This window comes from Aethalodelphis obliquidens, unplaced genomic scaffold, assembly GCF_003676395.1.
Source record: "Aethalodelphis obliquidens isolate GAN/ISIS:26980383/991018 unplaced genomic scaffold, ASM367639v1 scaffold6, whole genome shotgun sequence".
Classification (NCBI taxonomy): Eukaryota; Metazoa; Chordata; class Mammalia; order Artiodactyla; family Delphinidae; genus Aethalodelphis; species Aethalodelphis obliquidens.
The window spans coordinates 71,349,226-71,376,689 of record NW_020837950.1 but is presented as its reverse complement, the minus strand read 5'-3'; the positions used below and the strand labels follow the sequence as shown (position 1 = coordinate 71,376,689).

At 36.9% G+C, this 27,464-nt stretch overlaps 1 protein-coding gene across 4 annotated transcripts in view; it reads right to left on the bottom strand.

The window, feature by feature from the left end:
- The window catches only part of NAA15 (N-alpha-acetyltransferase 15, NatA auxiliary subunit), a 75,779-nt gene that overhangs the window by 37,026 nt on the left and 11,289 nt on the right, over nt 1–27,464 (bottom strand). For 3 of the 4 annotated variants that reach the window (XR_003432296.1, XM_027103752.1, XM_027103753.1), the window contains exons 2-6: nt 14,196–14,280; nt 11,584–11,688; nt 9,181–9,338; nt 4,057–4,191; nt 2,672–2,825 (exon numbers count right to left, since the gene is read on the bottom strand). Coding sequence is in view for 3 of the 4 variants with exons in the window: in XM_027103752.1 (XP_026959553.1) it covers nt 2,672–2,825; nt 4,057–4,191; nt 9,181–9,338; nt 11,584–11,688; nt 14,196–14,280 (637 nt within the window). In the remaining variant the exon portion in view is untranslated. Of the gene's footprint in view, nt 1–2,671; nt 2,826–4,056; nt 4,192–9,180; nt 9,339–11,583; nt 11,689–12,221; nt 12,324–14,195; nt 14,281–27,464 lie in introns of those variants that run through there. The other variant, XM_027103754.1, reaches the window with a different exon arrangement.

Here is a 27,464-nt window from a genome sequence, read left to right as displayed (position 1 = left end):
TTGCTGTACCCCTTCGCATAAAAGAAGTCAGCAGATGAATGGACTGAGGCACTGGTTTCACTAGAAATATATGAGCTCCAAACTCACACAAGCCTCAAACGCTACTCGGGAATCCTTTTCCCTACCTTAATGGGCTCCCATTCACCAAACGTATTATTTTCAAACCAGGACTTCACCCTTGCACCCTTTCTATTATCAGATAATAAAAATGAACACTTACTGAGAGTGAAAGTGACTTTTAAATGTTTCACTTGCATTACTTAATTCAATTCTCAAAGCTCTATGAGATAGGTTACTATTATTTGTGTCATTATAAAGCAGAGAACATAAGTAAACTTGTCAAGGGTCTTTCAGATAGTTAACTGTTAAGAGTCAGGATCTGAACCCAAGCAATTTGGCTAAATGAGCCCATATTCTTAATGTTTATACCCTCAGTGGTTCTCAACCAGGTGCATTTTTGCCATCCATGAGACATTTAGCAAGATCTGGAGACATTTTTGGTGTCACAGTAAGGGGAGCAGGTGCTACGGTATCCGATAGGTAGAAGCTACCAATGCTGCTAAACATTACACAAGATACAGGAAACTTCCACCTCCAACACCTTGGTCCCAAAATGTCAACAGCGCCAAAGTTAACGGTCAGCTCTACACTAACCAAAAGCCTACTTCACTAAAAACATAAATAATATTCTGCAACTTTTCTCCCCTACGCTACACCCATCCACATTTCCTTCCCGTAATCTTTACCCACCTTTACCTTGTAGAAGAAACTGATGGTATAAGAATTAACAATGAAACTTTCTGCCTAACTATGCCCACTCACCCACGCCAGGAAATTCCTGAATTATCCTGACTACCCACCACTAACATCAATGCCTTTTATTGCTGGAACATCCGACGATTGATGACTCTACTCTTAGTTCCCTTCTATTCTCTTTATATACCCTGTCCCCAATACCTGATTCACTGGAAATATCAAAACATATTATGTGGAACGAACTGATGGCTCTGTTTCCTATTTCACTGAGAAAATGGAAGCAACTAGAAGAGAACTCCCAAATACCCACTACATCGACACACCTGCTTGCCCATACACTCTACCATCTCTCATTACTGGGGATGAACTATTCATTCTGCTATCTAAGCCCAACCTTTCAACTTACCCACTAGATCACACACCCTCTACTGTACTGCATACTCTGTCTCATTATCCAGTGAGCATAAGCAAATGCTGTAAAAATCTTCTTTTGATCCTATAACCCATTCCATCCACCACTACCCTATAGGTGTTTCCTATACAGCAAAACTACTTGTATGCATCATTTATGCATGCTATCTTCAATTCCTCTACTTAAATCTCATTTAAATCTACTTGATCTGTTTGGGCTTTTACTACCCTCCTTCCAAATGTTCAGAATGTTTTTTTGTTAAGGTCATCAGTAACTTCCAAACTGCTAAATCCATGGGTCAATTCTGAGTCCTCAGCTTGAGCTGTCATTCTTCCTCACTAAGAAAGTTATAAAAATAATAAAACAAAACAATGTACTTAAGAGTATTTTGAACAATGTCACATATTTCCATAAAGAAACTGAGGCTCAAGTCTTGCCCCTCATCATTTAGCTGGTTAGTAGCCAATGAAGGAATTCAAACTAGTTTTCTCAACCTCGTGATCTTTCCAGTAAGTCAGAAACCTCCTCCTTTATAACTAACAGACTGCTAAGGGATGATCAACTCAAGTGCGAGAGGGCTGTCTTGGGTCTACAGCTCACAAACGAGCTCCGGACGCCTTAGACTTCCATTCTTTTCTTGCCAGCAGCATTATCCTCTGCTGAAAAGTTCATCAAGCAAATGGTGGCTATACCCACTCCGCACACAGATACCACACTTTCTAGTGTTCAACTTCAAGGGAAGCCAAAGAAATCTGAAACCAACGAACTTCAGTCGCCTGGTGTCACAAAGGTAAAGGAATATTTCAGATGGCAATTCTTAGGAAGTACTCATATTCTCAATTACTTGTTATTTTTCTTTCACTTTCCATAATCAGTTCCTCAACTTTTAAAACTACAAAGACTCCTTCTCAACCCTCTAATAAACGGCAGAACTGGAGATCTTTATTTAAGGATCTACCCATCCTCCTACCCTAATCCACACATATAAACCCAAATCTCTGGTTTCAATTCATGTTCTATGTTCAGAAAGACATTCAGATAAACCATAAAGAACCCTAGGAATGTCCCATAAGCACTTTAGTAAAGACTGATTTATCAATATATATTACTGACAATAAAGAAATGTGTTGTACACATCCAGTTTTGCCAATAAGCAGTTTCTAAGAAAATCCTCTGTCTCATAAAATTGAGCAATTGCCTCCAGCGTCTTAATCAAACTCTACAGTATTGTCAGATCAAAGATACTTAAAGAGAAAATATTGTACTGAGTCACTCCATTCAATGATTTATTGTTCACAATTTTTTTCCCTATAACAATATCCATTGTTTGAATGTGTATTTTCCCACATTACAAATTATTCGAAGTGCATGAGTAAGAAACAGATTTTGACATCAAATCAAGAAGTTGTGTTATGTGCAACTATCAGTAGCAACTAGATTTTTCAGTTTTGCTCTTTGTCATAATTAAATACCAGAATAAATTACACTCTTTAAAAAAAATACCTTTGGTTTCTTCTACAGCAAGTTTATCACAAATCTGCTTTTCATAGGTACAAAGATGTTCCAGAGCTTCTCTATAGAGACCTGCTTCCCGAAGAACTTGATTCTGATATAAAAGGAGTTCACTATATTCATAATCCACTTTATCAGGGGATGTCTATATATGGATATAAGGAATACTAACAGTAAGAATTTTGTTTTCACATTAGAAAATTGTTCACACACTCAAATACATATAAAAAGTCAAAGGATAATATATGATGAACAAAATTCATTTTTTAAAATTCCTAAATATCTTTCTAGGGAGCAACTAAGTAAATAATGTCAATATTAACTTATAACCCACTGAATAAAATAATCCATTAAGTCCTTACATATAATAAATAAATAGGGGAGAAAGGAAAGCTCTTACTTAAGAATAGAATGTCAAATAAATCTAGAAGGAATAAGACAGAAAAATCACCATTTTGAAACTATCATAGGAACAGTTGACTCAGGCAAGAATCATAATCAATGAATGCTAAAACTAGTGGTGAAAGTCTGATGAGGAACAAGACTATTCATAAAGTCTCAAATTGTTTATTAAATACAAAGAGAAAAAAATAACAAGTTTATAGTGAAGAAACCTGGCAGACACCACCTTAACCAAGTAATCAAACGGAACAGACACCATGTGACTCAATGTGGTGAACTAAGAAGGGCTTGAAATCACTTCTGTAGTTTCCTGCCCAAAATGCATAACAATATCTAATAATGAGGAAACATCAAATAAACCCAAATTGATGGACGTTCTACGAAAGCACTGCCATGACTCTTCAAAACTACCAATGTCATGAAATACAGAGAAAGCCTTTGAAACTTCCAGATTAAAAGAGAATGAAGAGAAATGACAACTAAATGTAAGTTATGATTCTAAACTGGATCCTGAAATGGAAAAAGAAGTCCTAAAAAGGATATAAACAGGTCGATTCGTAAATTTTGAATATGCATTGTGGATTAGATAATAACAGTCTATCAATGTTAAATTTCCTAATTTTTTGATCATCTATACAGCAGTATGTATACATTTGACAACTATAAAGTTATTCTTAGGAAATACCACACTGAAGCACTTAGGAGTAAAAGAGCATGGTATCTACAATTACTCTCAAATGTTTCAGGAAAAAAATTAAATAGCTAAGTAAATATAGAGACTGTAAGTAAATGTATCAAATATTAACAATTAGTTAATGTGAGTGAACTTCTATATGGAGTTCTTTGTACTCTTCTTGCAACTTCTCTGTAAGTTTGAAACTATTTCAAACAAAAAGTTAGTAAGGCTCTATACACTTCTTTTAGCTATATTAAGAATAAGACCTAGTTTACTAGGTATGACTTCTGGTTGTTACCTGTTGTGTTTTCCTAAATTCTTCTAAAATCTTTGCCGCCATTTCATAATCTTCTAATAAATGGTAAGCAATAGCATAACCAATCCACGATGCTCTCTGTGCAGGTCGAAGCTGGAGTAATTGATACCTCGTTTCCTTTAAGAGGGGAAAAAAAACACTTTTTAGTTTTACAATGAAAGTAAATGCTTCTTAGAAAGATGATGTTCATTTACCCCAAAACACTGAGCAATCTGTAACCAAGGATGGAAATCATAACAGAAAATAGTTTCAAACATCCATATTGTGTAGCTTTACAGAAGCAAAAACATATTTCTTAAGAAGCACAATGAAACTTCCAAGATAATCTTGTAATTTTTTAAAAGGTTAAGACCTGGTACCCTTTATTACTTACTGATCTACTTAGTCTAAGAAAAGAGGACATGGGGAGGGGGAAGGGTAAGCTGGGACGAAGTGAGAGAGTGGCATGGACATATATACACTACCAAATGTAAAATAGATAGCTAGTGGGAAGCAGCTGCATAGCACAGGGAGATCAGCTCGGTGCTTTGTGACCACCTAGAGGGGTGGGATAGGGAGGTTGGGAGGGAGACTCAAGAGGGAGGATATATGGGGATATATGTATATGTATAGCTGATTCACTTTGTCATACAGCAGAAGCTAACACACCACTGTAAAGCAATTACACTCCAATAAAGATGTTAAAAAAAAAACCAAAACCTATGGGATGCAGCAAAAGCAGTTCTAAGAGGGAAGTTTACAGCAATACAAGCCTACCTCAAGAAACAAGAAAAATCTCAAATAAACGATCTAACCTTACACCTAAAGGAACTAGAGAAAGAAGAACAAACAAAACCCAAAGTTAGCAGAAGGAAAGAAATGATAAAGATCAGAGCAGAAATAAATGAAATAGAAACAAAGAAAACAATAGCAAAGATCAATAAAACTAAAAGCTGGTTCTTTGAGAAGATAAACAAAATTGATAAACCATTAGCCAGACTCATCAAGAAAAAGAGAGAGAGGACTCAAATCAATAAAATCAGAAATGAAAAAGGAGACGTTACAACAGACACCTCAGAAATACAAAGCATCCTAAGAGACTACTACAAGCAACTCTATGCCAACAAAATGGACAACCTGGAAGAAATGGACAAATTCTTAGAAAGGTATATCCTTCCAAGACTGAACCAGGAAGAAATAGAAAATATGAACAGACCAACCACAAGTAATGAAATTGAAACTGTGATTAAAAGTCTTCCGACAGGGCTTCCCTGGTGGTGCAGTGGTTGAGAGTCCGCCTGCCTATGCAGAGGACACGGGCTCGTGCCCCAGTCCAGGAAGATACCACATGCCGTGGAGCAGCTGGGCGCGTGAGCCATGGCCGCTGAGCCTGCGCGTCTGGAGACTGTGCCCCGTAACAGGAGAGGCCACAACAGTGAGAGGCCCGCATACCGGAAAAAAAAAAAAAAAAAAAAAAAATCTTCCGACAAACAAAAGTCCAGGACCAGATGGCTTCACAGGTGAATTCTATCAAACATTTAGAGAAGAGCTAACACCCATCCTTCTCAAACTCTTCCAAAAAATTGCAGAGGAAGGAACACTCCCAAACTCATTCTATGAGGCCACCATCACCCTGATACCAAAACCAGACAAAGATACTACAAAAAAAGAGAATTACAGACTGATGTCACTGATGAATGTAGATGCAAAAATCCTCAACAAAATACTAGCAAACAGAATCCAACACATTAAAGGGACCATACACCATGATCAAGTGAGATTTATCCCAGGGATGCAAGGATTCTTCAATATATGCAAATCAATCAATGTGATACACCACATTAACAAACTGAAGAATAAAAACCATATGATCATCTCAATAGATGCAGAAAAAGCTTCTGACAAGATTCAACACCCATTTATGATAAAAACTCTCCAGAAAGTGGGCATAGAGGGCACCTACCTCAACATAATAAACGCCATATATGACAAACCCACAGCAAACATCATTCTCAATGGTGAAAAACTGAAAGCATTTCCTCTAAGATCAGGAACAAGACAAGGATGTCCGCTCTCACCACTCTTATTCAACTCAGTTTTGGAAGTCCTAGCCACGGCAATCAGAGAAGAAAAAGAAATAAAAGGAATACAAATTGGAAAAGAAGAAGTAAAGCTGTCACTGTGTGCAGATGACATGATACTATACATAGAGAATCCTAAAGATGCTACCAGAAAACTACTAATCAATGAATTTGGTAAAGTTGCAGGATACAAAATTAATGCACAGAAATCTCTTGCATTCCTATACACTAATGATGATAAATCTGAAAGAGAAATTAAGGAAACACTCCCATTTACCAATGCAACAAAAAGAATAAAATACCTAGGATTAAACCTACCTACATACAGGAGACAAAAGACCTGTATGCAGAAAACTGTAAGACACTGATGAAAGAAATGAAAGATGATACCAACAGATGGAGAGATTATACCATGTTCTTGGATTGGAAGAATCAATATTGTGAAATGACTATACTACCCAAAGCAATCTACAGATTCAATGCAATCCCTATCAAATTACCAATGGCTTTTTTTACGGAACTAGAACAAAAAACCTTAAAGTTTATATGGAGACACAAAAGACCCCGAATAGCCAAAGCAGTCTTGAGGGGAGCTGGAGAAATCAGACTCCCTGACTTCAGACTATACTACAAAGCTACAGTAATCAAGACAATATGGTACTGGCACAAAAACAGAAAAATAGATCAATGGAACAAGATAGAAAGCCCAGAGATAAACCCATGCACCTATGGTCAACTAATCTATGACAAAGGAGGCAAGGATATGCAATGGAGAAAAGACAGTCTCTTCAATAAATGGTGCTGGGAAAACTGGACAGCTACATGTAAAAGAATGAAATTAGAACACTCCCTAACACCATACACAAAAATAAACTCAAAATGGATTAGAGACCTAAATGTAAGACCAGACATTATAAAACTCTTAGAGGAAAACATAGGAAGAACACTCTTTGACATAAATCACAGCAAGATCTTTTTTGAGCCACCTCCTAGAGTAATGGAAATAAAAACAAAAATAAAGAAATGGGACCTAATGAAACTTAAAAGCTTTTGCACAGCAAAGGAAACCATAAACAAGACGAAAAGACAACCCTCAGAATGGGAGAAAATATTTGCAAACAAATCAACGGACAAAGGATTAATTTCCAAAATATATTAACAGTTCATGCAGCTCAATATTAAAGAAACAAACAACCCACTCCAAAAATGGGCAGAAGACCTAAATAGACATTTCTCCAAAGACATACAGATGGCCAAGAAGCACATGAAAAGCTGCTCAACATCACTAATTATTAGAGAAATGCAAATCAAAACTACAATGAGGTATCTCCTCACACCAGTTAGAATGGGCATCATCAGAAAATCTACAGACAACAAATGCTGGAGAGGGTGTGGAGAAAAGGGAACCCTCTTGCACTGTTGGTGGGAATGTAAACTGATACAGCCACTATGGAGAACAGTATGGAGGTTCCTTATGAAACTAAAAATAGAATTACCATATGATCCAGCAATCCCACTACTGGGCATATACCCTGAGAAAACCATAATTCAAAAAGACACATGCACCCCAATATTCACTGCAGCACTATTTACAATAGCCAGGTCGTGGAAGCAACCTAAATGCCCATCGACAGACGAATGGATAAAAAAGTTGTGGTACGTATCTACAATGGAATATTACTCAGCCATGAAAAGCAATGAAATTGAGTCATTTGTTGAGACGTGGATGGATCTAGAGACTGTCATACAGAGTGAAGTAAGTCAGAAAGAGAAAAACAAATATCGTATATTAATGCATGTATGTGGCACCTAGAAAAATGGTACAGATGAACTGGTTTGCAGGGCAGACGTTGAGACACATATGAAGAGAACAAATGTATGGACACCAAGGGGGGAAAGCCGCGGGGGGGGTGGGGATGGTGGTGTGCTGAATTGGGCAATTGTGATTGACATGTAGACACTGATGTGTATAAAATTGATTACTAATAAGAACCTGCTGTATAAAAAAAAATTAAATTAAATTAAAAAAAAATAGTACAAAGGAAAAAACCCACTTTTTTTTAATACAGTGCCCAACCACTGAGGTAAGATCCATAGAAGACAACTCAACAGGTACTACATGGAAAAATAAAAAAAAAAAAAGAGGGACTAAATAAATCTGACTTAATAGACTGATTTAAGCGTTAAAATATAGCTACAGTGGTGATCATTTTGTAATGCAGAAAAATATAGAACACTATGTTGTGCACCAGGAACTAATATAGCATCATAGGGCAATTAAACTTCAAAAACTCCAACCAACCAACCAAACTCAGAGAAAAAGAAATCAGATTTGTGGTTACCAGAGGTGGGAATGGGAGTGCGGTGGGGAGTACGGGGTATTAAATGAAGGTGGTCAAAGGCACACACATCCAATTGTAAGATAAATTAAGTACTAGGGGTGTAATGTACAATATGATTAATATAATTAACACTTCTGTATGATATATGTGGAAACTGTTACAAAAGTAAACCCTAATAGTTCTCAGCACCAGGAACAAATATAATTTTTCCTTCTTCTATTACTTTGTATCTATATAAGATGATGAATGCTTACTAAACAGTGTGGTAACATTTCATGTAAACAAAATCATTATGCTGTACACCTTAAACTTATACAGTGCTGTATGTCAATTATATTTGAATAAAACTGGAAGGAAGCCCCCCCCCCCCGCACACACAATTGTAGCTACTAAGACAGAGTATTAGTCTCTATGGAGGTAAAAAGAATAAACAAACAAACAAACAAATAAAAAAATATATATAAATGTTAATTTTTCACTGAATTGATTAACTCAATCTTATACAGTAATCCAACTCTGCCTCACAGTAAAATAATTTTTAAATCTGATTAGTCCAGTCATAAACACAATCACTACTGGGAGAAGAGAGCAAGATTCAATTAAAAATTTTTTTTTAATGGAAAACTTGTTATCAGAAAGTACTCAAAGAGTTTTAAATATTTAAACAATATTTCTTCCTTAGAATAAAAAAATTCTCTACTTACCCTGTAACCCTCAAGATCTCGCATTTGAATCTGTAGTAAAGAAAGGTCCCTTAAGATCTGAAGATTGTCTTTATCCCATTTTAGCGCATTTCTGTAACACTTAATGGCTTCATCATATTTCTTATCTGACCTCTGGAGAAGGCCATAAACATGCCAACCTAAAGGATTTAGTTAAGGATACAACCTCCAGGTCAAGAAATAAAGTTCCAATAATATTCTCTATGAAACTCAGAAAACTACATCTATTTATAAAATTACAAGCTTAAAAAACAGAGAGAATATAAAGACAGAAGGTAGTTTGATACAGTGGGGAAGAAAAGCACAGCTCTTCGAGCCAGAGAAAACAGGTCCAGCCTGGCTTATTAGCTCTGTGACCTTAACAAGTTAATTTAATCTTATGTTTCCTCAATTATAAAATATAAATAAATAGAGAGTCTATACAGCAAAGCACAGCAGTTTGGTGACAAAATGGAATAACATATAAAGTGTTCACTGGCTTGCACAAAAATAAATGCTCAATAAATATTAAGAATTATCTTTACTTTTAAAAGGAAAAAGAGGGAATGGGTATCCATGACATGTAATTGTTTTAAATCAAGTGTATTTCCTTTTCCTTAGCTAACAAGGTGCTTGGGACAGACCGTTAGTGCAGTATAAAGTTCCTAAAAATCAACCACTTAAATTTAGGGTGCAGGTGGCCAAAATGTACAGTCTCCTATCCAAGGAACTTCAAGTCTAGTAAGGGATACAGATAAGTAAGCAAAATTACAGTAGGTTGTAAAACTGTGCTCCAAAGGGGGAAATATGTAAATAATCTCACTCCCCTAAAACAGGTCTTTCTCACTTTAGATCTTGATTACTGCAAGTCACCCATCCTCCTGCCTTCAGTCTCTCTGCTTTTACTCTCACCTGCCAGAGTAACCTTTTAAAACACACACGATCAAAAGAAAAAAGTCTACTTCCCTTTCCAGAAATGAGTAATGTTTCTCTCTCAGATCAGATTCCAACTTTTCAATCTAACAACTTCTACACTCCTTAACAGAGTCAGTAAATACAGAATTTCTAGGGTGACATGTATAACTGAAAATACATAATGTTATAAATTTTATTTGAAAAATAATCTTCATTTTCATAATGCAAATGACAAAGTAAAGGTTGACAAATCTTCTCAGTTGGTTGGAACATGGTTTTAAAAAGCCTGAGATACACTACCCTTCATAATCTGGCACCCATTACCTACCTTCCTATTCCCCGCACCCCCATTTCAGGACTTGATCAACTCTCTTGAGCACTGCAACACCTTTTAACTGCCTTGAATCTTCTTCTTCTAAAAATCTATCCTCAAGGAGTTTAACACTGCTAAAAATTTAAAGAAATTCATGCTCATCAAGAGGAACCCAGTTTTAAATAAAGCATGGCAAGTACATACAGAACACCGCACCAACATTAAAATGATGAAAAGATATCTATAAGGTCTTATTAATTAATCCTTTGCTTACCTTTTCAGTTTCTGGTTACTCTCAACTCACTCACTTCTGCTTTACTGGATTAGTGATAATTGTTGAACAAATTATAACATTTTATGTAATACTCAGAAGTGTTAAGCTTCTACCAAGTATCTTCCTTCACTAGACTATAAGATCTTTGACAGCAAAATCCATATCTTTTCTTAGTCTGTATTATTCCAGACTAACACTTGAAAATTTGCTAAGTGTTTCAGCACTTCATTGTGTTAGCCAACAAAATGGGTAAAGAAATATTTGTCAAAAACTATTTAAAAAACAGTAACCCACAATTTTTTCTCGATCTTCCCTCAGACATTTGTACTTGATCCTATTCTCACACTTCCCTTAATAAAATAAAATAAAATAAAATTCACCTCATACAGTACAGCATTATCAGGGACTATGTTAAGCATTATTAAATCTTTACACCACCACAGTGAAGTGGGTATGAGTATTCTCATTTAACACATAAGGAAACTAAGCCCTAAGATCACAGTTAGAAAGAAGCTGCGCTGAGACTCAAACCAAAGTGAAGCACACTCCAAACCCTGGGCTCTCAATCAGTATACTATACTGCCTTCTAATACTCCTTATTGTATATCCTTCTCTAAATTCATGCTATGATGAAATCTGCAGGGTACCTCTTTTAAAAGGCAAATATCTGCAGGGTAGATATTTTAAAAGGCAAGTCCCATTTATCTGTGACTAGATACAACAGTAGAACATGGTAGGTATATAAACATGTTTCCTGAATGAAGGCAGTTGCTATTACTCAATTGAAGAAAGAACCATCTCCTCTGCAGTTACACAGTAAGAGACATCTAAAACTTCTGACTCCCAAATTGCTGCCTTAGCTCAAGACACCACAATCCAACCCTTAAATATACAAAAAGGATACACACATGACTCTTCAAGTCATTTCTCAAACCTCTACGAACCAATTCATAAGCTTCTTCCTTTTTTCCCAAACAGTTCAATGTTAATCCTTTCATAGCCAGGGTTTCTATTTAAAAAAAAAAGAAAAAGAAGAAAAGGAAGAAAAAAAGAAAAAGAATTTAAAGATAACTAACAACAACAAAAACGGTAACCATAATCTCAAAAACAAATGTTACATTATCCTTAATATTTAAAACTTCAAGGAGATTCCTGGGAAAACGTCCAGGTTTTTACAGAATTAAAATATTTGTTAAATTGACAAATGAAGTAACTACACATTTCTATACTGTAGGCCTCCCTAGATTTTTTTTTTTTTTAGATAAAAAGATACAAAAATGCATGAATATCTGGTAATCCATATGCTAACAAGATAAAATGATTTTTCTACTGTTCAGGGGAATTCCATGACCTTATTAAATTACTCCTTTAAAGTATGAAAAACTTTATCTTGAAACAGACTATCTCTGTGAACCCAAGTTACATAAAGGTTCAACTATTTAAATATACACATAAATTACATTTCTGGTTTTCATAAATTTATTTTAAAACGGTTATTTGGGATTACTATTAAATACACAAATAAAAGAAGATGTCAGACACCTGTCATTCACAATCCACAGATTAAAAAAGAGTTGAGGGCTTCCCTGGTGGCGCAGTGGTTGAGAGTCCGCCTGCTGATGCAGGGGACGTGGGTTCGTGCCCCGGTCCGGGAAGATCCCACATGCCGCGGAGCGGCTGGGCCTGTGAGCCACGGCCACTGGGCATGCGCGTCCGGAGCCTGTGCTCCGCAGCAGGAGAGGCCACAACAGTGAGAGGCCCGCGTACCGCAAAATAAAAATTAAAAAAAAAAAAAAAAAGAGTTGAGGAAAATACTAATTTTCAGAAAGGGAAAAACAATATTTCTAATTTCACAATGTATATTCTATGAAACACAAATGAATATAAAATATTCATTATGATTAATTTGTCTTTTAGGACTACAACTTAAAATTTATAGAAAAATTAGGAATAAAAGATAAGGATTAAACACATTATCCTGAGGAAAAGTCAACATTTATAGTAAAACATAGATAAAGAAATGGAAGCGGGCTTCCCTGGTGGCGCAGTGGTTGAGAGTCCACCTGCCGATGCAGGGGACACGGGTTTGTGCCCCGGTCCGGTCCGGGAGGATCCCACATGCCGCGGGGCGGCTGGGCCTGTGAGCCATGGCCGCTGAGCCTGCGCGTCCGGAGCCTGTGCTCCACAACGGGAGAGGCCACAACAGTGAGAGGCCCGCGTACCACAAAAAAAATAAGAAGAAGAAAAAGAAAGAAATGGAAGCAAAAAAAAAGAAGGAAAAAAATGTGTACAAAATCATCATAAATCATGCATAAATTTAAAGAAAAAGGAAGCAAACAAACAAAATATATTTGGCAAGTAGCCAAATTAGCAAGGTACTGTAGAAAGTAACACTTTGTTGTTAAACAGGTAAAAATCTATTCTTGCAAGAAACAACTTCAAGTGTCTTAATTAATGAAAACCCAGGTTGTCAGTAAGTTTAGAACAAATCATAACTTATGTACTGTTAAAAAGTATTTTCAATTAAATTATGACACTTCATATGCAACCTGATTTCAGATATGTTAAAGTATGAAGGGAAATTGCATTTTAGACACAATGAAAGTTGGTACTCTGCTGTACTGAAACTCTATGGTGATTATACGACTAAGAGTTACATTACCATTATGCATACTTTTGGAATGAATATAAAACAACCTAATATCCAACTGGCTAGCAAAACTATTTTTTAACAAGGAAATGGAGAGAGAAAATTTTAGATACTTTATTCCCACTGCTTTCCATCTTTAAACAATTTTATCACTAGAGTGAAAGTACACGAGAGTAAAGATAGCTAACGGAACTATTGCTCTCTCCCTCTTCAATACTAAGAGAACATTATCAAATTAATTAACAAAGAGCCATGTTTCCTAACTACAAATCAGACCTGTGAAAGCCTATTTTTCCTTTGCTTCTTTACAAGTTTATCCTACAAACATCTCACTGTCCAATTTTCTACCCTCACACAGGCAAAAGCTATGTAAACTTTCAAAATCAAGTCTTAACCATGACTGTCTTGAAAAACTAATTAAGATACAATGCTAAATAAGAAGGTGCTGGTTCATGAGCAAAGACCCAAATGGATACTTTCTGAATAAGTTTATTGTAAGAAATAAAATTTATCTAGCTCAACCAAAGTTCTCAAGCAAAATTTTCTTGTAACATTTTAAATAAACCTATTTATTAAGCTTAAATTAGCATATTTGTCTTACTAGGTTCTTTTGCCTTTCCTATGGTGCTAATATTCAAAATAGGAATAAATCAGAACTCAAGTAGATTGTGTTATCAGTTTCTCGACAATAAATTCAAAGTATCAGTATTAAACATCTCACAGGAGTCAAGGATAAGAAGGTCCATTCTCTCTGGAAAACAGTCTAGGCAGCTGGGATTAACAGAACCCAAATAAGTGAAACCAGATAAGTAAGCAAAGCCTTACCTACTTATGCTTACAAGCAAGTGTACAGTATTTACACTTACCTCCATGCTCAGCAAATTTGGGGTTAGAGAGGATTTGTTTACAGAATTTCAATCCATTTCTGTACTGTTTATGTTCATAACATCTCTGTCAAAACAAAAGAGAAAAATTTAAGTTTAGCAAGAAATGCAAACAATTTTAAATTCGGTGCTAATTTTTGATTCTGTTAAATACAACAAAATGATCACGTTATTTCCATATTCTCCTAAATCCCACTAAAACACAGTTAAAAAAAATAAATACAGGGAGCTCTCTGTTGGCTTAGTGGTTAAGATTCGGCACTTTCACTGCAGTGACCGGGGTTCAATCCCTGCTCAGAGAACGGGATACTGCAAGCCACACCGTGCAGCCAAAATTTAAAAAAAAAAAAAGAAAAAGAAAAAGGAAAGTTCAAAAACAGAAAGTAAAATCAAGACAAAGGGACAAAATATACATTAGAAAAAACAAGAAAACCATTAGCTTACTCTAAAAGGTCCAACAAGTGTTAATAATGTGAAAACTGAAAAAAAAGGAAAGGTGTAGAAATTATATTTTAAAATAACATTTTCTTTTTGCTGAAGGAAACAAGTCTCTGAAGCCACAAGGGACAAACAAGTGCATGCAAATTAACAAAGGGGAGAAAAGACCCACACTATGGCACACCATAATGAAAATTCAAAGCCTGGAAATAATGGTCCTTAAAAACTTCCAGAGAGAGGGGCTTCTCTGGTGGCGCAGTGGTTAAGAATCCACCTGCCAATGCAGGGGACAAGGGTTCGAGCCCTGGCCCAGGAAGATCCCACATGCTGCAAAGCAACTAAGCCCATGCGCCACTACTGAGCCTGAGCCCTAGAGCCCACGTGCCACAACTACTGTAGCCTGCGCGCCTAGAGCCCGTGTTCTGCAACGAGAAGCCACCACAATGAGAAGCCCGTGCAACGCAAAGAAGAGTAGCCCCCGCTCACCGCAACTACAGAAAGCTCATGCGCAGCAACGAAGACCCAACACAGCCAAAAATAAATTAATTAATTAAAAAAAAAAAACTTCCAGAGAGAAAAAAACAAGTCACATAAAAAAGATCTGTAATCAGAATAGCACTGAACTTTTACTCCAAAGTAACAATGGAATATTGCCAAAAGCTATAAAACTACACACAGCCTTCAAAATTCAGAATTCCTTACCTAGCTAAACTGTCAATCAAGTATATATAAGTAAAATGACAGTTTAAAGCTTCTCAGAAAGTTAAAATTTTATCTCTCTGCACTCTTCCTTAGGAAGCTATTAAAAGGAATCAAAACAAACAAAAAAGATAACATGGGACTTAGTAAATAAGTAATCTAATGCAGAAAAAAGAACTAGAGAACAACCACTCCAAAATAAAACAGGATGCCAAAGGCCACCATGGAATAGGTTTCTATCAAAGACAAAAATGGAAATTTTATTTATAAACACCTGACAGAAATACAGGCACATTTGGGGAAAATGAGCAATGGGTCTATAGAAAACCAGGTAACTGAATAAGTAAGATAGGTATTAACTCCAGGAGAAATAAAGGCTTATATAAGAGAGTGTGGTGGTCTTAGTGGTCTTAGCATAATATTTGGCTCAACAATAAAAAATACATGTATAGTTATAAAAATGTAAATATTTAATACCAGTTTATCAAAATATTGTGATATAAGTATAAAGAAAGACAAATGAGCAAATGTGTGAATGATGAAGTTCCAAGTCCTCATTTCCCATAAACAGAAGTCAACAAATGTCTAAAAGTCATGTATCAGGAAATACTGTTATAGGGACTTCCCTGGTGGTCCAGTGGCTAAGACTCCATGCTCCCAATGCAGGGGGCCCGAGTTTGATCCCTGGTCAGGAAACTAGATCCCACATGCCACAACTAAGAATTCGCATGCCGCAACTAAAGATCCCGCGTGCCGCAACAAAGATCCTGGGTGCCACAACCTAAGACCTGGCACAGCCAAATAAATAAATATTTTTAAAAAGAAGAAAGAAATAATGTTATATTACTAAGCAACAGAAAAGCAAATACCAGAGAAAATGGCTAGAAGGACTGAGGGTGCTTGATTCTGGTGTGGGAAGGTATGGAGGGGATGGGGAGGGGGGCTGAGTTGACAAATTCTTTTTCATCATAAACCTTTTAGTGCTATCTGACTTTTAACTATCACCATGTGCTTTTAGAGCAATAATTATTTTTAAAGCACTGTATTCATTACAGAAAACATCTTAAAGATATGGTACTCTATGACAGATTTCACTGTCATAAGTTTAAACAAATTTTACTCACAATTTTTAAAACAATACATTCAAAATCTGGGAGGGGTAGTTAATGCAAATGATAATAAAATCATAGAAAAATGTGGAGAAACAAAAATGTAAAATTTTACATTCAGCACCATGAAATCAACTGCTTAAGGCTCAATGCTACAGCCAACTACAGAGCTGTCCTATGATCAACTATGTACTCACCATCTCTATTTTGTTCACATCTCAAACCTAATACACCATCCAAAACACAACTGATTTTTCCCCCAGAATCTATTCACCAAGTCTTCACCATCTCAAGAGATGCCCTTCCCTCAACTCACCCTCACTCAGATGATGAAGCAAAAAACCTAATTATCCTCTGTGCTTTCCTTCCCTGACACTTCCATTCTCTAGTAGATCCATCAGTCCTACTTTGTCTGCAATAGCTTCCTCTCAGCCCTTCCCACAATCAACAGGCAAAGTGATCTGGGGGATAGGAGGGAGGGGAGAGCAGAAGCAGTAACGTAACCATATGCAGCCAAAGAAACATCCGACTAAGCAACTAAATTTAGTGTTCCTATTTACTTAGCAGAAAGCCTAAAAATAATTTTTCTTATAATAATTAAAATAACAGTAAAAAGCATTAAAGGAAGCTATGACATAAAGACTAGGCTAATTAAAAGTGACACTCCTAACTTGTCACTGTTTTCCAGGAACTACATACATACAAAGAATACTTTAAGCACACTATTTTTTTTTAATAGATCATTACTGGAGTGTAATTGCTTCACAATACTGTGTTAGTTTCTGTTGTACAACAAAGGGAATCAGCCATATGCATACATATATCCCCACATACCCTCCCTTTTGAGCCTCCCTCCCTCCCACCCTCCCTATCCCTCCTCTCCAGGTCATCGCAGAGCACTGAGCTGATCTCCCTGTGCTATGCTGCTGCTTCCCACTAGCTAACTATTTTACATTCGGTAGTGTATATTTGTTCACGCTACTCTCACTTCGCCCCAGCTTCCCCCTACCACCCAAAGTCATCAAGTCCATTCTCTATGCCTACTTTTTTTTTTTAGATTCCATATATATGTGTTAGCATACAGTATTTGTTTTTCTCTTTCTGGCTTACTTCACTCTGTGCGACAGACTCTAGGTCCATTCACCTCACTACAAATAACTCAATTTCATTCTTTTTATGGCTGAGTAATAGTCCATTGTATACACGTGCCACATCTTTATCCATTCATCTGTCAATGGACATTAAGGTTGATTCCACGTCCTGGCTATTGTAAATACTGCTGCAATGAACACTGTGGTACATGTCTATATTTTTTTGAACATCTTTATTGGAGCATAATTGCTTTACAACGGTGTGTTAGTTTCTGCTTTATAACAAAGTGAATCAGCTATACATATACATATGTTCCCGTATCTCTTCCCTCTTGTGTCTCCCTCCCCCCCACCCTCCCTATCCCACCCCTCTAAGTGGTCACAAAGCACCGAGCTGATCTCCCTGTGCTATGCAGCTGCTTCCCATTAGCTATCTATTTTATGTTTGGTAGTGTATATATGTCCATGCCACTCTCTCACTTTGTCCCAGCTTACCCTTCCCCCTCCCCGTATCCTCAAGTCCATTCTCTAGTAGATCTGTGTCTTTATTCCCGTCTTGCCCTTAGGTTCTTCATGACATTTTTTTTTCTTAGATTCCATATATATGTGTTAGCATACAGTATTTGTTTTTCTCTTTATGACTTACTTCACTCTGTACGACAGACTCTAGGTCCATCCACCTCACTACAAATAACTCAATTTCATTTTGTTTTATGGCTGAGTAATATTCCACTGTATATATGTGCCACATCTTCTTTATCCATTCATCTGATGATGGACACTTAGGTTGCTTCCACCTCCGGGCTATTGTAAATAGAGCTGCAATGAACATTTTGGTACATGTCTCTTTTTGAATTACGGTTTTCTCAGGGTATATGCCCAGTAGTGGGATTGCTGGGTCATATGGTAGTTCTATTTTTAATTTTTTAAGGAACCTCCATACTGTTCTCCATAGTGGTTCTATCAATTTACATTCCCACCAACAATGCAGGAGGGTTCCCTTTTCACCACACCCTTTCCAGCATTTATTGTTTCTAGATTTTTTGATAATGGCCATTCTGACTGGTGTGAGGTGATACCTCATTGTAGTTTTGATTTGCACTTCTCTAATAATTAGTGAGTTTGAGCATCTTTTCATGTGCCTCTTAGCCATCTGTATGCCTTCTTTGGTGAAATGTCTACTTAGGTCTTCTGCCCATTTTTTAATTGAACTGTTGTTTTTTTGATATTGAGCTCCATGAGCTGTTTTTGTATTTTGGAGATTAATCCTTTGCCTGTTGTTTCATTTGCAAATACTTTCTCCCATTCTGAGGGTTGCTTTTCGTCTTGTTTATGGTTTCCCTTGTTGTGCAAAAGCTTTTAAGTTTAATTAGGTCCCATCTGTTTATTTTTGTTTTTATTTCCATTACTCTAGGAGGTGGGTCACAAAAGATCTTGCTGTGGTTTATGTCAAAGAGTGTTTTTCCTGTGTTTTTCCTATGTTTTCCTCTAAGAGTTTTATAGTGTCTGGTCTTACATTTAGCTCTTTAATCCATTTGGAGTTTATTTTTGTGTATGGTGTTAGGTAGTGTTCTAATTTCATTCTTTTACATGTAGCTGTCCAGTTTTCCAAGCACCACTTTTTGAAGAGGCTGTCTTTTCTCCATGGTATGTTCTTGCCTCCTCTGTCATAAATTAGGTGACCATATGTGCGTGGGTTTATCTCTGGGCTTTCTATCCTGTACCACTGATCTATATTTCTGTTTTTGTGCCAGTACCACACTGTCTTGATTACTGTAGCTTTGTAGTATAGTTTGAAGTCGGGGAGCCTGATTCCTCCAGTTCCATTTTTTTTCTCAAGATTGCTTTGGCTATTCGGGATCCTTTGTGTTTCCATACGAATTGCAAAATTTTTTGCTCTAATTCTGTGAAGAATGCCATTGGTAGTTTGATAGGGATTGCACTGAATCTGTAGAGTGCTTTGGTTGGTATAGTCATTTTCATAATATTGATTCTTCCAATCCAAGAACATGGTATATTTCTCCATCTGTTTATGTCATCTTTGACTTCTTTCATCAGTGCTGTATAGTTTTGTAAGTATAAGTCTTTCACCTCCTTAGGTAGGTTTATTCCTAGGTATTTTATTCTTTCTGTTGCTATGGTAAATGGGATTGTTTCCTTAATTTCTCTTTCTCATTTTTCGTTGTTAGTGTATAGGAATGCCAGAGATTTCTGTGCATTAATTTTGTATCCTGCAACCTTACCAAATTCATTGGTTGGTTTTAGGAGTTTTCTGGTGGCATCTTTAGGAATTTCTATGTATAGTATCATGGCATCTGCAAACAGTGATAGTTTTACTTCTTTTTTTCCAATTTGTATTTCTTTTATTTCTTTTTCTTCTCTGATTGCTGTGGCTAGGATTTCCAAAACTATGTTGAATAAGAGTGGTGAGAGTGGACACCCTTGTCTTGTTCCTGATATTAGTGGAAATGCTTTCAGTTTTTCACCATTGAGTATGATGTTTGCCATGAGTTTGTCATATATGGCCTTCATTATGTTGAGGTAGGTTCCCTCTATGCCCACATTCTGGAGTTTTTATCATAAATGGGTGTTGAATTTTGTCAAAAGCTTTTTCTGCATCTACTGAGATGATCATATGGTTTTTATTCCTTAATTTGTTAATATGATGTAAAGACTAGGCTAATTAAAAGTGACACTCCTAACTTGTCACTGTTTTCCAGGAACTACATACATACAAAGAACAGTTTAAGTATCCTGCTCTTTTTTTTTTAAATAAATTTATTTATTTATTATTTTTGGCTGCACTGGGTCTTTGTTGCTGCACGCAGGCTCTCTCTAGTTGCAGTGAGCAGGGGCTACTCTTTGTTGCGGTGTGCGGGCTTCTCATTGTAGTGGCTTCTCTTGTTGCAGAGCACAGGCACTAGGCACGCAGGCTTCAGTAGTTGTGGCACGCAGGCTTCAGTAGTTGTGGCTCGCGGGCTCTAGAGCACAGGCTCAGTAGTTGTGGGGCACAGGCTTAGTTGCTCTGCGGCATGTGGGATCTTCCCAGACCAGGGCTCGAACACATGTCTCCTGCATTGGCAGGCGGATTCTTAACAACTGCACCACCAGGGAAGCCCCCTAAGTACACTATTCTTAAAACCCTCAATTTGCTTTCTAAAAATTTATTTCTGTAAAAACGTAGTAAGGGAACTTCCACTTTTAGCCATGATGGAGTGAGGCTGAACTTGTCCTTCTAACATAAACAACAAAACTGGATAAAATGTATAAAATAACTGTTGCCAAACACTGGACAACAGGCAGTGCAGGATTGTGAACCATGGGTTGAGGGGACATGATACACTTGGTAATGTCACTGTTTTACAGATTATAGCACAGGGAGAAGGATCCGAAGCAGAGCACAACAGTCCACAGAGTTGAAGAAACAAAGATTGAAGGTCAAGGAGGCTGAGGTACTCTGCAAGGCAGAGTACTGCAAGTGATGGAACTATTCAGAGAAAGACATCCAAAAATCTGCATGGGGTCCTTGCGCATCTGTTGCCAGAGATTACAAACCTAGTTAGTGGCAACATTCCTAGTTAGTGTTGGCGGGCCTAACAGTCTAGGTCCTCTGAGTCCCAGTTAAGAGCTCTTTCCATCACATACAGAAATTTTATTACATTTTATTAACATAAATATTATTAAAGCCAAGAGTTTTCATCTTTTAACAGATTTTCTAACCAACAAATTCAACTTTTATCTCATCTTTTGTTCCTTTGCTTACTCAGTACTATAATTAAATAGGCAATAAAAATGCCAAAAATAAGGTGACAAAAATGAACACACACAGATTAACCAATTTGATAATTCCCCCAAATAACTGAGTTTACCAAATGAAAATGAAAAACCGAACTCCACTTTCTTTTAATGAGATAATAATACTATAGCACTTAGTTTTTTATTTTATCAAACTTCAGAAAAGTAATTAAGTTTCAGTTCCTAATGATTATGCTCCTAATTAATGAAATTTGGTGGCTGCCCATATTGAAATTATACTCAATGCCACTAACCCAATTATCTTCTGTCAAGGTGACCCATAAAAATAATTGAGAATGGCATACCATTCAGTGTGCATTTAAGGAAACAGACCTCAATCTCTTTTTTCCCTAAAAGCACTACTCCTACAACAGGTCACTCATAACAAATGAGAGTAGTATTCTCACAGTTTAATGGAAAAAGTAACAGCAAACATTCAATTTACTTTACCCCAAAAAATTTCCTTGACACTTCTGCTCTTGCCCAAAGATAAACTCTAGTAGCATACAGGGTTTACAAGAAAAATAGGAAGTAGTGTATCATATTCAACAATTTCTTTCCTCCAAACATAAAAGGCCAGATCTATGTATAATTCAGCTTTAACACAGGTTTATGTCTAATCAAAATGGAATCTTATAAAAGCAGTCTTAAAGTATAACAGAAGATATAATCATAAGGAGTCCTGTTTTGAACCATTCAAAAGGCGTAAATGTACAAAATGAAAAAAATAATTTGCTTGTTTTTAAAACTCCCATGTAACGCTATCACTGAAGTTCCTTCTACAGAATCATGGGAATAAAGCTACCATGATAAGATTCTTTTGTTTGTTTTGTTTTGTTTTGTTTTTTGTTTTGCGGCTCCGGACGCGCAGGCCCAGCAGCCATGGCTCACGGGCCCAGCCGCTCCGTGGCATGCGGGATCCTCCCGGACCGGACCGGGGCACAAACCCGTGTCCCCTGCATTGGCAGGTGGACTCCCAACCACTGCGCCACCAGGGAAGCCCTCTTTTTTTTTTTTAAACCATAAGATACTTAATGCTGCTTTAATCAAACCCATAGACTTAAAGAAAATTTTTAGAGAATTTACTTTTATTTAGGTTAAGAGAGATGCAAATACTACATACAGTATACTTTGAGCAAAGGTTTCACATCAATTCATTTAAAACAGGCTTTGTAAAACAACATTGTGGGCAGACATGTTAAGTTCTCCATAGTAGAATCATAAAATTAAATAAAAATACATGTCTATAATCCCATCTCTGAAATTCTTGTATTTGGGGAGTTCTTGAAATTTCAGAATTATAAATAAATGGTTCCCTTGGTATGGAATGAATGCCATAGTATTCTGTTTGTCATCTTGCCTGTAACATGAACAAATGTTAATTCAAGATTAAACATAATAGTTTCAAAAATATTAGAATATTGTAGACTGTTAGCTTTCATTAGCAGCTAAATTTTAAAATATTAACAGTGTGCTACAGAAACCGTAAAGCAAAACAGGATGTAACTCAAACAGAATGAACTGTTCAAATCCTGTGTGCTAAATGCTGGCACCATACACTGAGACTCCTGCTTCTAAAATGTCTAGGAATAACTGACACCAGCTCGTGCTCCTGCCAAGCATAAAACTGGTTAAGTAAATATGAAATAATTATTTTCAGCCATTGGACAAGAGCCAACACAGGACTGTGCTCTCAGAAGGGAAACAAGGTAAATCCCAAGAAAATCTTTTTTTTTTTTGCCTACAGGCATTTTCCAGACTGCAGAATAGAGAGGAGGAACACAAGTAGAACATGCCACTCTTACTGACCTAAACAGATATCTGAGACAGAAAATGCATGAAGAGCTGACATTTATGGAGCAGGGTATTAGAAAGAACTGTACAGAGATGAAATTTCAGAAATTTGTACAAGAGTTTTGGTCAAATATTAAACTGATCAGGTACACTGCAGAATTCTACTCAAGTTGGCCAAGAACAACTACCAAGTAGCAGGAGCTGAACAACTATGGATGCTTGTACATGGCTGGGAGATATCTGAGTTCCAAACATCCAGTTAGAGACTTCATTAAACACTCCAGGATTCATCAGAGACCCAGAAATGCCACACCTTGGGAATAAGGATAATCTAGAGCCACTTTTATTAAAGCTTAAAAACAAGAACAAGCTGATGCACAAGCAAATTAACCATCTGCCAAAACAAAACTCTATTACAAAGGACAACAAGATCCAGATACTCAATATCCTAGTGTCTATAATACACATTACAGAAAAACAAAATTAGAAATGTGAAGAAACAGGAAATTGTGACCCATGACCTACGGAAAAAAAGTAATCAACAAAAACAGATTCAGAAATAATGACAGAAGTAGCAGACAGACTTTAAAACAGTAACTATTAAGTAATTTTAAAAGATTGAAAGGAAAACATGAAATAATCAGAAAACAAACAGGAAATCTCAATAGAGAAATGGAAACTATTAAACCCACAGAACCAAGAATCTCAACAAACTCCAAGCAGGATCAAATAAAAAAAAAAGAAAACAACAAAACAAAACAGCAAACAAAAAAAGAGGCACATCACAATCCAAATGCTAAAAAATAAGGACAAAAGAGAAAATTATAAAAGTAGTCAGAAAAAAGCCTGTATTCTAAAAGGTCTCCAATTATCATATCAGCTTCCACCTTAAGAAAGTAGAAAAATAAGAGCAAATTAAACTCAACATAAGCAGGAGAAACAAAAGAAAAAAGAACAGAAACAATGAAATAGAAAAGAGAAAAATAAAGGAAATCAGTGAAACCAAAATCTGGTTCTTTGAGAAGATCAATAAAACTGATAGGGCTTCCCTGGTGGCGAAGTGGTTGAGAGTCCGCCTGCCAATGCAGGGGACACGGGTTCGTGCCCCGGTCCGGGAGGATCCCACATGCCATGGAGCAGGTGGGCCCATGAGCCATGGCCTGTGCTCCACAACGGGAGAGGCCACAACAGTGAGAGGCCTGCGTACCGCCAAAAAAAAAAATTTATTAACTTACTAGGAGCCTGGCTAGCACTTAGTAGTGCCAGTGTACTGGAACTACTTTTAGTAGTCCTACTTCTGTAGAGCAGACAGGTATGGAGAAAGGGCACCTACAGTCTTTAGACTCAGAGCTATAGCTATTTAACGTTTTAATTAGTTAATATTAAATAAAATTTAAAATTCTTCAGTAAAGCTCCTCAGTCACACTACCCACATCTCAGGTGTTCAATAGCCACATGTGACTAATGGCTAACATATGGAAATTCAGATGCAGAACGTTTCCATCATCACAAGAAATTCTATTGGACAACGCTGCTCTAGAGTCTACAGTTCAAATCTTAGAAAACACTTAGACAGGTTTGCATCACTGGCTTAATTAAACTTATTAGAGCCTCAACTGTGTCACCTGCAAAATGTGGACATTAACAACCTTGCAGGGTTAAGGTGAGAACTAAATACAAATGTATATAAAGAACCTGAGCAAGCACTCAATAAAATGTTTAAACGAAGCACCACGGTAACAGTTACAGCTTAAAATATTTAGACCCAACACAGTTTGACTGATTATAGAGAAATCTGAAAGCAGAAACTGAATTAAAATATACAATCAAGAGGAACAAGGTGTCTATTCTGAGATGGTGTAAATGTTCTACATCTTAAAAGGGGCATAGGCTGTACTGCTTTATGACTTGTCAAAATTAAAAGAACAGTATGCTCAAGACAACTAATAGAACAGTACACTCAAAACGTGTGCATTTCACTGTAGGTAATTATACTTTAAATTTTTAAATGTTTTTTGAGAAGAAAACATAGGAATGCTGAAAAACTACCTTTATCCTCCCTTTCCTTTAATTCTTTTAGTTGGAGCTTCCATTTGCAGACAATATGCTAGCCTTTTATATCATACAATTTCTGTCAAACTATTACAACCATGAAAACAAATCTTAAGAATGATTTTCCCCCTCCTAGTTTTATACTATTTAAAAAAATAAGTTTGTCTTAATTCTATAGTAAACATCATCTGGTGCAAGGGGTCACACAGCTCTTGTTGGTACCAGTTCGCTCTACTGAAATGTTTTTAGCTATATTGAGCCAAACTCTATCACCCTCTAATTTCTGTTTACTGATTCTAGCTCTTAAGACTTCAGTTTTCTCTTATTCAAGCTAAGCATCTTTGTAATTTTAGCTGTTCCTTATATGAAAGTTTTAAGTCCTTTGACCTTTTGTGCCACCCTCAGAAGTCGATACAGTATTGTTCCCATACTTGTATATTTTATAAAACTAGTAAAATTTCAAAAAACTTAGACAATTTAAATGGGGTTGGGGACTTCCCTGGTGGCGCAGTGGTTAAGAAGCCACCTGCCAATGCAGGGGACACGAGTTCAATCCCTGGTCCGGGAAGATCCCACATGCCGCGGAGCAACTAAGCCTGTGCGCCACAACTACTGAGCCTGCACTCTAGAGCCCGTGGGCCACAACTACTGAGCCCGCACGCCTAGAGCCCGTGCTCCACAACAAGAGAAGCCACTGCAATGAGAAGCCCTCGCACCGCAACAAAGAGTAGCTCCCGCTTGCTGCAACTAGAGAAAGGCAGTGCACAGCAACAAAGACCCAACGCAGCCAAAATATAAATAAGTAAATTTATTTTAAAAATGGGGTTGCTTAATTTTTATTTTTCAAAATAAACAATCTTTTTAAAATCTGTCAGTATTTCACAAAACAAAAGGCACTTCAAAAATTTAAAGTAACAAGTACATAGTCTCAGAACAAAAGACAAGAAAGGTCTGTGGGAATTTTACACCAGTATTTTTGAGGTGTGCCAGCATTACGGAGTCGTTGGTCTTTATCTCTCCTAGTTTTGGGTCCAGAAGCTAAAATTACAGATGAGGTCTTACTAGCCACAGAACTGAATGTGACAATCACCATCTGCTTTCTGGATACTAAAATCCTGTTAATGCATTATAAAACGTGCCAGACTTCTCTTACCTTTCTTTTCTTTTCCCCCCAGCATTAAATTATGTCACTTGAGAAAAGAAAAGTGAAGGAAAATTTAGGATTCCTGCTTAATATGAGTAGAACTCTGCTATGAACTCTGATTGCTTAGGGATAGGACAAAATTCAATAAAACTCAAGGTATATACATATGATTGAGAGTCAGCTATTTAATAGAACCTCATAATTATTTCAATGATAAATAATCCCAAAGAGTTTAAAGAAAACAATGGAGTGGTCATGGGGACACAGCAACAAAAGTATAAGCAATTACCCAATTATATAAAACCTGAACTGCAAATTATCTTAAAGCAAGCACTATTATTTTCAAGCATAACACATAAAACCAGAAATGAATTATTTACAGGATAATGGCTGCCCCCTAATTTCTAAACATTACACATATCCTCAGAAAAACAGGTTGGGGCTTCCCTGGTGGTGCAGTGGTTAAGGACCCACCTGCCAATGCAAGGGACACAGGTTCTAGCCCTGGTCCGGGAAGATCCCACTTGCCGCAGAGCAACTAAGCCCGTGTGCCACAACTACTGAGCCCGCGCGCCTAGAGCCCATGCTCTGCAACGAGAAGCCACTGCAATGAGAAGCCCGCGCACCTCAACGAAGAGTAGCCCCCGCTCTCCTCAGCTAGAGAAAGCCCACGTGCAGCAAGAAAGATCTAACTCAACCTGAATAAATAAATAAATAAGTGAATTTTAAAAAAGAAAACAAAAAACCATACAGGCCAAGAAAGGAAGCAAATAAAATCACCCAGAGCATTACAAAGAGATAAGACAACTAAAAACTCTAATTTACATGTAATTGCATAAACACTGAAGACCAGAAGTCCCATGTTCCAATGGGAACTGTCCAAAAGAAGAATACAGCAGCGTCCTCGTGGTGAGTGAATGGGTAATATTCAGGATTCATCCAAGTTCACCCAAGCCAGAGGTCAAAAGGAAGTACTGAGAAACATGATGAATGAGAGCAATGGCTACTGGGGAGTCAAAATGTAGCGGCTCAGAAAGTCTTTAAGACCAAAGGTGGCAGTTTTAGTAAGGCATAGCTTTGGAGAAGGAGACACCTTAGAAGGAGAAAGTATCACTTGAAGGTTTGATGG